This window comes from Dipodomys merriami, unplaced genomic scaffold, assembly GCF_024711535.1.
Source record: "Dipodomys merriami isolate MVZ:Mamm:240054 unplaced genomic scaffold, mDipMer1.0.p SCAF_90, whole genome shotgun sequence".
Lineage (NCBI taxonomy): Eukaryota > Metazoa > Chordata > Mammalia > Rodentia > Heteromyidae > Dipodomys > Dipodomys merriami.
Window position 1 is genome coordinate 1,239,092 of NW_027206513.1, and position 13,245 is coordinate 1,252,336.

Consider the following 13,245-nt stretch of genomic DNA (forward strand, 5'->3'; position numbering starts at 1 on the left):
GCCTGCTAGTCTCCCCTCCTCATGGCTATCCATGGGTCTTTCTTACTTTTTCTTGCACTGACACTTTTGGAGACTGGCCAGCAACTGGGTAGGATGCCCCTGTAATTTAGGCTTATTTAATTTTTCATGGTTAGACTAGATCTACAGATTTTGAGGAAGACTGCAAAGTATCCTTTTCATACATTTCAATATAATTTTTTACTGATGAGGTTCAGCAAATCACTTGAGAAGGTATGTGTGAGGTTTCTTCACTATGAATTTTTTTTTCTTTCCCTACTGCATTTGTTAGAAACAAGTTACTAAGTCTTGCCCAAACTTGAAAAGAGAGTTACACTCCTAGAAAGACATAAGGAAAGAATTCATAGGTCCTTTATAAATTATACTATTTATTCAATATTTATTCTTTGAGCTGGGCATCAGTGGCTCACTCCTGTAATCCTAGCTACTCAGCAGGCTGAGATCTGAGGATCACGTTCAAAGCCAGCCTGGGCAGGAATGTCCTTGAGACTCTTATCCCTAATAAACCACTAGAAAACCAGAAGTGGCATTGTAGCTCAAATGGGAGAGCGCTAGCCTTGAGCTAAAGAGCTCAGGAAATCACCAGCAGAGTAATTTATAATTACCAAGTTTATGATTATATAACATATAAAAATCTGTGAGTCTAGTGAACTGCTTGAAGTTACACAAATTCTCTTAAAGTTCTTTAAAGAGGGGCTGGGAAGGTGCCTCAGTGGTAGTGTTTGCCTTGAGGCCCTGGGTTCTATTTCTCAACACCACAGAAGCAGAAAAACCCAGAAGTGGTCCTGTGGCTCAAGTGGTTACTATTAAGGTGTTTACCTGAAGGATTAGCATTAAACCAAGAATCTTTAAAGAACTTTTCTTTTTAGTCAGTCATGGGGCCATATTTATACTAAAAAAAGATTCTTGTTTCCCATTGTTAGCATACATGCATGGGTCCTACCTGCAGCAGTTACTAGTGGAAGAAAAAATTTCTTAAGAGTAAGAATCATATCAACTTCATTTTTTTTCTATCCCAGTATCTGACATATGACAGGCACTCAAAAAGTTGTTGAGTAATGCTTTGAAAGAAACACATTCTTAATAGAACACTATATTTTCCAATACAGTTGGACATACCTCAGACCATTTGGAGAACTAATCAATTTCTAAAATGAAAAGAGTTGTAAAGATCCATTTCAAAATAAACCAGAGATTTGCTTACATTTTGTTTTGAAGGAAATCTGCTAACAGAGCGTTCCCCGAAGGTCCTGGATCCTGGAGGCTTATTTTTAGGCTGTGGTAATCTAAGGAGAGATTTGAAAAATTCAAAATCCTAAAATGTATTGATAAAATACATTTCTGCTTCAATGCAGTTTTTCCCTATCAGGATACTGGTAATTCTCACTGACATCTCTTGTTCCATGGTTTAAGCTATGAATAGTGAGGCTTTCAGAGCTATCCCTCTCTAGAGTCTGATGTTGCTCTCCAACATTAGTCTTCTTTAAGCAACATTACTCATCAAAAGCTACTTCCTTTACTACTTATCCTCCTGCAAATATAAATTGGGCCTGTATAAATACCTGTACCTCATCTACATCGAAAATAGTTTTGAATCAAGAGAATCCACCAACTGAGCCCTCTCTCAAGTTGTAACCAGACTCTAATTTCCTTCACAACTATCCTTTTGCTGTGGCAGGTCTGCTGTCTTGGAACTCCTACACAGAACTGCAGATAGGTAGAACTTTGGTAATTAGCTCCTGGTTACAGGGTCAAATAGGTTGTCAGTGGCAGAGCTAGGACTGGAACCTAGACCATCTGGTCAGCGAGCTGTGTTCTTCCCAAACTGTCTATCACCTTGAGTCCTGCAGGCACCTCCATAGATCCTGTGGCACTGTGACAACTTGCATTCTCCCCAATATTATTTTAATTAGATATTTCCTTACCCATAATTTTCTTGGTTTCCATCTTCAAAAATAGGGATAGCAGATGACAAAGACATAATCTTATTGATCCCCCAAACCCCAGAAGACGTAGCATTTTCTGCAAGAGAATAAAAAAATAGCATTTTATTATTGTCCTAGGGGAGGAAAAAAATCACTATCCTTTACATTACACATTAACTATAAATAAGAAGAACCAGCTTACATAATAAGAACTGGTATCAATTTTAATAATACTAATTAGTGCAGGAAGTCACTTTGTAGTGAAATGAAGTGACTTAACTATGGTCACTGGGTCATAAATTCCTTTCGTACATAAAGAACAGTATTGGTCATTTTCCTGCAGCACTGCTATTGACATTGAATTATTCGATAAAGCTCCCAGTGGTTTTGTTTTTCATTTCCTTTATGAAATAAACTATCAGCTTTGTATTTCTAGCCCTCCTAAGTCTAACTAGATCTTACAAATAATTATTGTGACCTGTAGCTCCTAGCATGGGCTCCAACATTCCACTTGGCCATTTCTCTACCACAACCAGCTCAAGTCACATCTCTTGCTGACCATTTCTAACTATGGGGATTTTGTCCTTCTTCTGCTATATTAAAAAAAATAATAACCCCAAATCAATCACTCACACTATCTGTCACCTTATCAAATTATCATATTTTTATTTCATGTGTTCTCTATCCTCTTACATAATCCCTGATCATACCTTTGGTAGCCCCCATGATGCTATGTACTTAGTAAGTTTTAAACCAATTGTTACTTTGAAACTTAGCTTCAAATTCATCTTCATTTTGATTTAGTGATGTCCATTCATCTTTGTCATCAAAAACGTCAGGAATTGTAGGAGCCTGAAATATGTTCATGATGAAACCTTAAGCAACAAAAAGAATACTTGTCAAGAGCTTACAAAAGAGCTTTCCTTAATTTGTTATAGGTGTCACACACAAAATTATAGACTTTACCTAATGCTTCCTTGGTATGCACAGTGGGTGACGGCTGCACTTTGGATGGTGTTGCTTGAACCATTCCTAGTGAGGTGTTTGGAGTTGTGTGAAATGAACTTACACTAGCCACCTTCTGTATTTCACATGCTGGCAAAGGAATGAATCAAAATGTAGTCAGTAGCCCAATCAGAATACAATGGAAGGCACATGGATTACAGGAACTCAATCAACTAGCTTACCACAGTCAATAATAACTAAAGTTATTTATTGTTTTCATATACTTGGTACTTATCTTTGTAATAGTACTATACAGTTGGTATAGTGAGGAATATCCTTTTACAGAAAGGAAAATGAAGGTTCAGGTATGAGCCATCTGTTCTGTGAATGACCCAATTAGTAGTTTTGTCATAAATAGCATCCTCAGCTTTCCTGTTTCATAAAACAACCTGCTTATGGTTATGTTCTAAAGCTTTACTCTTAAAACACTTTAACTCTTAAGACTTGCTTCCATCTCAGTCAGTTGGAGTCAGACAATGGTGTAAAAAGCTCTGATCAGCCCAACCTGTTTGCTTAGGTCAGATGCAACTTCTTCTTCCTTCCCCTGCTCACCCTATAGGTGAGAAGTGTCTTTACTGAACTTAGAACATACCAGAGGCATTCCTGAGGGCTCTGTGCTTGCTACTCCTTCTGTCTAAAACAGACTTGTCAATTTAGCTATATGGATAACTCCTATCTAGTCATTCATTATTATCTTCTCAGAAATCCAACCTCAGTATTAATATAGTGTCCCTTACTATATCGGAATTCACTTATTGTGGCTTCACTGTATTACAGGTTAAAAAAATATATGGTAGAGTTTTCACCATATCGTAGGATTTTGCAGTATATATGTATTTATATAAGTTATTTTACTTATTTTTGTGCAAATATTTTAAACAATATAACACTATAAATGTTAATTAAAACATATTAAGATAATAATAAATTGAAATAAAATACAGTATGTACTTCATCAGTGGATGAAAACTACTGTACACAATGGAAATGCAGTAAGCCACTACCGTGTGGGCAAGTTTGCTAATGTGAGATTGTACATGGCACACTACTGGCTGATGAAATGGAAGGTGACCAACCAAAGCACTGGATGCTGATTGGCTCAGTGACTGTAGCATTGGTCTGTTTGCTCTCCCACATTGTGTCGATACATTAAGCATCTCTCCCTGTCCACTTCACATCAACAAATTGATTACTACACATAGTGTTGCTCTGCCATGGTGTGAAATTTTCATAGAAGTTTGAATTTATTTCAAGCCCCATGATGCCACCTAAACATTCTTTGCTTCTGGGAGCCAACCCAAGTGCTAGAGAAAGATGATTACCATCAAAGGAAAGGTGGAACTTCTTAACATGTTAAAGGAAGGAAAAAGCTCTGCCGCTGTAGGCTGCCATTACGGGATCAACAAATCTACTGCTGGCTATATAAAGACAAGAAAAACATCAGTTTTTGCAGCAACAACGACTTTTAACAAGATTGCAAAGAGGGTGGTCACTTCCTCCAATAAGGCCATTGTAAGGGTGGAGTCTGCATTGGCCTTGTGGATAAATGACTGCAGCAAGAAGAAGATCTCACTGGATACTAACACCATCTGGACAAAGGCCAAGAAACTTTATGATCATTTTGCAGAAAGCATGGATGTTCATGATGGTGACAAGGATGACGATGTAGAAGGACTGTCAAGTATTTCTACCATCAGATCAACCCCATTCAGTGCCAGCAAGGGTTGGTTTGACAAATTTCAAAGATGCTTTAGACTCAAGAGCTTTTCTCTGCATGGAGAAGCTGCTTCTGTGGATAAAGCTGGAGCCAGGAGTATGTGAATATATTCAACTCCATCATCAAGGAAAGGGGTTATAAGCCTGAACAAGGTTTCTTTTCTTTTTGGTCAGTCATGGGGCTGGAATTCTGTCCCTCAGCTCTTTAGCTCAAAGCTAGCACTCTACCACTTCCCAGCCCCTGAACACGTTTTTATCATGGATGAGACAGCTCATTTTGGAAATGAATGCCATCCCACACTTTTATTATGAAGGATGAAGTCAAAGCCCCTGATTTAAAGGCCCCAAAAGATTGAGTAACTCTGATTACATGTGGGAATGCTGCAAGCATTTATTTTAAGTCCCAAAACCCAAGGGCCCTAAAAAACAAAAATAAGAATGTGTTGCCTGTGTATTGGATGCACAACTCCAAGGCTTGGATCATGAAACTCACATAGCTGATTGGTTCCACCAGTGATTATTCCTGGAAGTTAAGCTTTATCTGGCAGAGAAAAACCTCAAATACAAAGTGCTCTGATCATGGGCAATGCTGGAGACTATGTTGTCAAACTGTCATATAATGGAGTCCAGATAAGAATATTTGCTACCAAATACCGCATCGCTCATTCAGCTTGTGGATGAATGCATTACTTCCACTTTTAAGGTGCTCTACATGTGAAATGCCCTGTAAAACTTAGTTGAAGCTGTGGACACAGGTGAAAACTTCTTGCTAAAGGCTTATTTGTATCATGGCTGCTAAATATTCAGAAGGCCATAAAGGAGATAAAGAGTGTAACAGTAAATGCCAGCTGGAAAAATTTGTGAGAAGAAGTGGTCCATGATTTTTTTTTTTTTTTTTTTTGTCGGTAGTGGGGCTTGAACTCTGGGACTGGGCGCTGTCCCTCAGCTCTTCAGCTCAAGGTGAGCGCTCTACCACTTGAGCTACAGCGCCACTTCCGGTTTCCTGGTGGTTTACTGGAGATAGGAGTCTCACGGTCTCTCCTGCCCGGGCTGGCTTTGAACCGCGATCCTCAGATCTCAGCCTCCTGAGTAGCTAGGATTACAGGCATGAGCCACCAGCGCCTGGCAGAAGTGGTCCATGATTATAAGGAATTCTCCCAATGAAGTCCATCACTCTGCCATAGCAAAGGCTGTGAAGCTGGCAAACTTACTGGGAGGAGATGGTTTCAAAGATATAACATGAATGACCTTATCAATATCCACTTAGAACCATTGACAGATGAAGATCTGATAAAGAGGACAAAGTCAGCATGCGAAGAGGATAAGGACCAAGAAGATCTAAAGGTTGGAGAAGAGGAGAAGGTTGGCCTAACACTTGATGGTCTTGCAACTATGGTTGGGATGGCTAAGAACTTCAGCAAGTAGCTGAAGAATGAGATCTCCATATGCTTCATTTGTTGCACTTCGTAAATACAATTGAGAGTGGCATGTCAGATAGGAACACAAATGTTTTTTCTTCCTTGCTATTGTTTCTAACATACTTATGAAATATTTCTTTGTTGGTTTGTATGTCCCTCCCCCACAGTATAATCCCTGTTTTCACTGTATTTGATGTTGGTATAATTTGTGGCGGGGACGGGAAAAAAACAAATCGTTTAAATAGGGATACAGGTGGAGCCATTGCAACAATGAGATGTGCAAGATGTTATGTTGAAAATGAAGTTTACAACTTTGGCTTGGGAGAGGGTGGGTAAGGGTTGTGGTGATGGGAAGGGATGGGAAGGGGAAACAAAGGAGGAGGCAAACAAAGGAGGGAGCAACAATGCCTGATAAGAAATGTATTCAGGGCTGGGAAGGTGGCCCAGTGGTAGAGTGCTTGCCTTGCATGCATGAGGCCCTGGGTTCGATTCCTCAGTACCACATAAGCAAAAAAAAAAGCCGGAAGTGGCGCTGTGGCTCAAGTGGTAGAGCGCTAGCCTTGAGCTGAAGAGCTGAGGGACAGCGCCCAGGCCCAGAGTTCAGGCCCCACAACCGGACCCAAAAAAAAAAAAAAAAAGAAATGTATTCATTAGTCAAGCGGAAAAGGTCAGATAATGTGATGTCAGGAAAATGGACCCTTAGATGTGTATTTTAATGTTTTTTTCTTTCATGCATGTGTTTCTAACGCATTTATAAGATTATCTCTTTGTTGCTTTGTATATCCCTCCCCCACAGTATAACCCCTGCTTTCACTATATTTGATGTCAGTATAACTTGTGGAGGAGATGGGGAAAAACCAGTTGTTTAAGGATACAGGTGGACCTGTTGCAACAATGAGAAGTACAAGTTGTCATGTCCAAAACTAGCTTTACAACGTCGGTGCGGGGGGGGGGGGGGGTGGGAAGGGTGGGAAGGAGAAGGATTGGGATTGGGGGAGAGGGGGGAGGCTGGGAAGGGATGTGAAGGGTAAACAAAGGAGGAGGCTGCAATGCTTGGTAAGAAATGTACGCATTATCCAGCCCAGGTAATTGTAACTCCTCTGTACAGTATGTTCACAAATAAAATTAAATTAAATTAAAAAAAAAACAAGAATGGGAATGTGTTAAAACTGAATAAAATGAAAATGCAAAAAAAAAAAAAAAGAAATGTACTCATTACCTTGTAATTGTAACCCCTCTGTGTCCAGTATTTGCACAATAAAAAAAAAATACCTCACTCAGTGCCAGCAACTATGTTCATCACTCAGACAAAAAATTACGCCTATGCCTTTAGCAGAAATAGAAGTTACGGCCCTGGGTGAAAATACTGCACCACCTGATGAAGTGTCTGATGAAGTGGTGCCTTCAGAAGAGCTGTAAGGCTCTTCTTGGCTGTGCAGTACATTCATCTCATTGGCATCACCTTCATCGCCATCAGTACTGCACAGCTATGTAATACATGATCTTCATTGTTCAAGTTGTAGTATACTTCACTGGCAGTACTCATATAGAATTTTGTATGTTGTTAAAATTTCATAAGTTAAAGACTATACTAAGTGTTTAAAAGTATATGAATTATTTATAAGAGCGTGGGAAAGGTTAATAAGAAAGTGGGAAAGGTTTATAGGAGAGTAGGGTTTATAAAGCCTTAAAAATATATAAATAATAAAATAAATATGATGCTGCTACTTCATGTATTGTCACCTATTGCAGGGGTCTCTGGAATGTAATTCCCACAATAGGTGAGGGATCATTGTACTTCCTGTCCTGGGAGACTTTTACTGTTCGGGTCACAACTACCTCTCTGAGTACTCAGTACAATGCCTGGTGTCTGGAGAACAGGTACCATATCTTGGTGCAATCAACAAGTCTCAGCTGTTTGGTGTAATGGTCAGCTGTTTCAAGAAACCCAGTTTCCACAAATGGTCAGTGGATGCTACCTTTATATGGAGGAAAAATTCAAATGTCCAAATATCCAAATAAGACCTATTAATGTATACAACTTATCATCAATCAGCTATGCAAATGCCTCCAGTAGAGTAGCACATAGGATTATATAGTATTAAACACTGGATTACTTTTCCCATCTAACACACTAAAGATGACAATCATTTTAGATTAAGATGCTGATAATAGAAGTTTTCATAAATTAGGGGTTTTGTTTGTTTGTTTTTGTTGGTCAAGGGGCCTGAACTCTGGGCCTGGATGCTGTCCCTCAGCTCTTCAGCTCAAGGCTAGCACTGTACCACTTGAACAAAGCACCACCTCTGGCATTTTGTTTATGTGGTGCTGAGGAATCAAACCCAGGGCCTCATGCATGCAAGGCAAGCACTCTGAGACCAATGAGCCATTTTCCCAGCCTCAATAAATTAGGTTTTCAAAGGATTCCGCACTATGAAGAAGTGGATTTCTACTTTGATTTGAAATGGTCTGGGGCTCTGCTCTCTAATAACAAGCTTGCTAAACTTAGGTTTAGCAACTTCTGTCTGAAGCTTTCCAAAAAGCACAGCTACAACACAGACAATGAGTAACCAAGAGAAATCTGCCCAAGCAAGTCAGGATGAAGTTGTTGTAATGAAACACACCTTCTTTCATTTCAGTCCCAATCTGTGGCTTGAACTCATGAGTACTCTGATTCACACATCTGCAAAAGAAAGTTCTTGAGATATGCTGAAGAATAAAACTACATATATACCTTTTGCCTAATTCTCAAGAAATAATAGTAAAAGAAATTAGGCAACAATTATAAGCCCGTGGTTAAAACAAAGGTACTGACACTTGTGTAAATTACTGATTCTGAATTTTAGCACCATAATAACCATTTCTTTATGTGTCAGGATAGCGTAACATCTTCTTTAATTTAAATGCATTCATTTATAGTATAGGTTAAATGTAACATCCAGTTCCAGGCACCTGAAACAGGGGAAGCTCTGGTGTTTCAGTGATGAGCCTACAATCACAAAATAATGTCCGGATTAAAAATAACAGCTACCAAGGAAGAAAGCTAAATGTATGCAAACAAGAGCTTGTTTGAAAAGTATACTTGGGGCAATGGATCTCATCTAATACTTCTAGAATTCCCATAAAGGAACCTTAAAATGTTAACTAAAACATCTTAAGAAATTTGAATTTTACACATTCTTAGCAAATCATGAGTTAAAAGACTGCTGCATTATTGAAGATGAAAATGTAAAACAAAAACCTGATATGAACTTTCAATTTCTGCAATGTAGAAAACTTCTGCAAAATTGGGGGGAAGACCTTCAGAGCAATGTGAGGGTAAATCTTGGCATATAGTCATGGACAATGATACCAAATTGTTTCCAGTGGGAGGACAGAAGGACTAAGAAAAACTGGCAAGTAACTATCTGGATAGTAATAGCATCTGCAGTTCCTCAGTTAAAGGTAAGTTCAGTTTGCAGCTGTATATTTTTCAAATGTAAGAGATTTAGGTTTCAAAGAAATGGAAATTATAATTCAAGAGAAAAGTGTGAAATGAAATAACTTTTCTAAAGAAGCATGTCATAAAGTAAGTGTGACAGATTTGGGGCATTTTTTAACAACATACTTGCTCCCAAAACTATTTTTAAAAAGTAAGAATCCTTCATTTTCAAATACTGTTCTTGATATTGTGGATCATGAAAAGAGACTGACAAATGCCATTTAAATAACTGATACCTTCAGGACTACCTCGGGCTTACCTGGAGTCTGTCATTGACTGGGCCTTTAAAGGAACAGGAGGAGCTACACTCTGGCTGATGGCTGGGGACACCAAAGTAGCAGTAATAGTATTTGCTGCAAGAGGGACAACAGGTGGTGGCTCTTTAGGGTTCTCTGAGTTCTTTAAGGACTGATGACTGATGGCTGGAAGATTTGGAGCTCTCACTTCCTGCTGGAAGTCTACACTTGGCCCCATACATGCTGGAATGATCTATCATGTCAAGCAAAAAACAAAACAAAACAAACAAAAAAAAACCAGGATGTTACTAATCAGGCACTAGAGCTTTCTGAAGCATATTGTATAGATTTCTTTCCCTTTGAAGCACACCTTACCACTTCAGCTATTTTAAAATGAAGCCTGCTACAAGCTTCTGAGCATGGACACAGCCCACAGCTCAAATTTCTAACCACAAGAAAATAAACAGCGTTATATCAGTATTTTAAAACTATCTTCCCTCTCTCTACTTAATTTGAGAAACTGACCAACGAATCAATGTTATCAAATGCTCACAATTGTGTCCTGCTCAAATACCCTTGGCAGCCATTTTCTATTCAATAAATAGGCTATTTATGGGAAGGGTAACAAGCTCTATACTTAAAAACCTTTGCTTCTCTACTATATGTACACAGAACCTAGGCAATGTTACAAAGTTAAAGACAGAGGGTTAATTCAAAGTATTCTTGTTAAAAAAAAAATCAGAAAACAAAAACAAAAACAAAACAGCTGGTTGCTGGTGGCTCACATCTGTAATCTTAGCTACTCAGGAGGCTGAGATTTGAGGATCATAGTTGGAAGCCAGCCCAGGCAGAAAAGTCCTAAGTCTCTTATCTTCAATTAACCACTCAAAAACTGGAAGTAGTGCTGTGGCTCAAGTGTTAGAGAGCTAGCCTTGAGCACTAAGAGGCTCAGGGACACTGTCCAGGTCCTGAATTCAAACCCCACAAAATAAAAACAAACACCAAATATCTAGGGTAAAAATGTTATTTCACAGAAAAATGGACAAAATATAAGAAGTTCATCCTTCCTAGTCATCAAAAAGGGTAAGAAAATGACTTATACCACTTTCTCACCTAACAGAATCATAAAGAATCATAATATAATCCCTTATCTGAAACATTTGGAACTCAAAGTATTTCAGAATTTTTCAGATTTTAGAATATTTGCTTAGACTTACTAGTTGAACACCCCTAATTCACACATCTGAAGTCCAAAATACTCTGAAATTCTAAACTTCAGTGCTAGCTGGCTATGTATGATGCTCAAAGTTTCAGATTTAGAGCTTTTCAGATTTCAGATTTTTTAGATTACAGATGTTCTACCAGTATTCAATTCTGAGTAAATATTTTTAAGAAGAATAAGCAGAGATGTACTATACCAGATATCAAAATGAACAAGAAAACTATAGGAAATATACAGTATAAAATAATAAAAAGAGCTCTATTGACAAAAATAAGGATATATTTTAGAAATGGATTCTTCAAATATAAAGATTTGGCATGTGAGAATTTTGATAAGGTTTTTGCCTACACTGGTCAACCCATTTGGAAAATATATCCCTATACTACTGTATAGACAAATTCCATAAAGCTTTTGGCTTAGGACAGAAGATTAAGCATATTATTTATAATCTACTCTCAACCAGACCTCAGAGAAATGTTAACACCTAAATAGCTGCTGGACTGGTCTAGGGGTTCCCTGGTCTCTAGAATGCATTAAGTATTTCTGTTGAGAAAAAAAAAAAAAACACCCTTAAAAACCACTACTGTAGGTAGATACAGCTATTTATCTTCATGTTACACCTGAAAAGGAGATGGGAGGTTGGTATCTGGAGAATTGTTCAAGAAGACTCTAGACTAGTAGACTACAAAAGAGGGTGTAATGGATACTATGGACTAAAAGTATCATATGTACAAGCGTGCTCACTACAACATGCTTTGCTTTGTAACAGCTGCTATAGGACATATGTGTCCTTCTGTAAGGAGTGACAGAAGACTGTACTTTAATATGCGTTGGATCTCTATGCAAGTGGAAGCCCTACAAGACGTGCTAGGTTCAAAAAAGCAGAAATGTTTTCTTTAAGCTGAAATGTCACAGCAAAACACAAACCACAGCAGTAGCAATGAAGAACATCCACTGACACATATATATGTGTGTATATCCATGTATACACATGTTTACTAACAAATGTTCTTCCTAAAAAGATACAGGCTTAAATAAATATATCTGAGGTATACATTTTATTAGATTTAAAATAAATATATATATATGTACATATATATTTATTTTATTTTTTTGTGGGTCCTGGGGCTTGAATTCAGGGGATGGGTACTGTCACTTAACCTTCTGTGCTCAAGGCTACTACTCTACATTTGAGCCACAGCTCCACATCTGGCTTTTTTTGGTGGTTAATTGGAGATAAGAGTCTCATGGACTTTCCTACCTGTGCTGGCTTCAAACTGTGATCCTTAGATTTCAAACTCCTGAGTATCTAGGATTATAGACGTGAGCCACCAGCACCTAGCTATATTTTAAAAATAATTTCAAAATATTCTCAAAGAAGGCATTTGATTATCACAGTATTCTTTTTCATGGACAGGTATTCATTATGTGAAAGATTAAGCAAACATTATGAACTTTAAATTAATACTCAATACTTACAAACACCACCAGGTGGGTTACAATCCTCACTGGAAAAGACAGGGACATACCTCACACCTTTCCTGAAAAGCAGACGGGTCCTGGTGGGATGGCTCCCTGACATGGTGCAATTTTTTGTGAAGCTCATCCATTTTCTGCTTTAATAATTGTTCTTCAAAAGCACTAGCCTGCTTGCTCTTCATATAATCTTTGTCTTCATTTACTTTAGAAAAGACAGTTTGTTTACAAAGCTTAAATCCAGGTCCTCAGAACAATATATATAAAAGGAGTAAAAGGTCCTATTTTAAGATGGCATTGTTATGGTCATATTTATTAAGTTGGAGCACTGAAAACTGTATTTACCTTTTTTTTTTTTTTTTTGGTCAGTCGTGGGGCCTGAACTCTGGGCTTGGGCGCTGTCCCTCAGCTCTTCAGCTCAAGGCGAGCGCTCTACCACTTTTGAGTCACAGTGCCACTTCCAGGTTTTTCTGCTTATGTTGTGCTGAGGAATAGAATCCAGGGCCTCATGCATGCAAGGCCAGCACTCAACCACTGAGCCACCTTCCCAGCCCATGTATTTACCTTTTAATTATAACCTTTATTTATTATCACCATGGTTACTATTATATTCAGGGCATATATGAGTTGTAAAGAATTGACATGGTGATCAACAATATTATTTGGTAGTAGCCCAGTATAATACCCAATAGTTTTTATAAGCAATCATGACTTTGAAAATGATTTTTCATTTCAGTTTTTCAAAGAC

The 13,245-nt window shown here is 38.2% G+C and overlaps 1 protein-coding gene across 2 annotated transcripts in view; it reads right to left on the reverse strand.

The window, feature by feature from the left end:
• Nucleotides 1–13,245, reverse strand: part of LOC138821166 (mitotic checkpoint serine/threonine-protein kinase BUB1-like) — a 44,866-nt gene that overhangs the window by 16,293 nt on the left and 15,328 nt on the right. The window contains exons 9-15 of one of the 2 annotated variants that reach the window (XM_070013248.1): nt 12,551–12,702; nt 9,823–10,052; nt 8,707–8,765; nt 2,910–3,038; nt 2,708–2,818; nt 1,944–2,040; nt 1,223–1,304 (exon numbers count right to left, since the gene is read on the reverse strand). In XM_070013248.1, coding sequence (XP_069869349.1) covers nt 1,223–1,304; nt 1,944–2,040; nt 2,708–2,818; nt 2,910–3,038; nt 8,707–8,765; nt 9,823–10,052; nt 12,551–12,702 — 860 coding nt within the window. The remainder of the gene's footprint in view (nt 1–1,222; nt 1,305–1,943; nt 2,041–2,707; nt 2,819–2,909; nt 3,039–8,706; nt 8,766–9,822; nt 10,053–12,550; nt 12,703–13,245) is intronic. The other variant, XM_070013249.1, reaches the window with a different exon arrangement.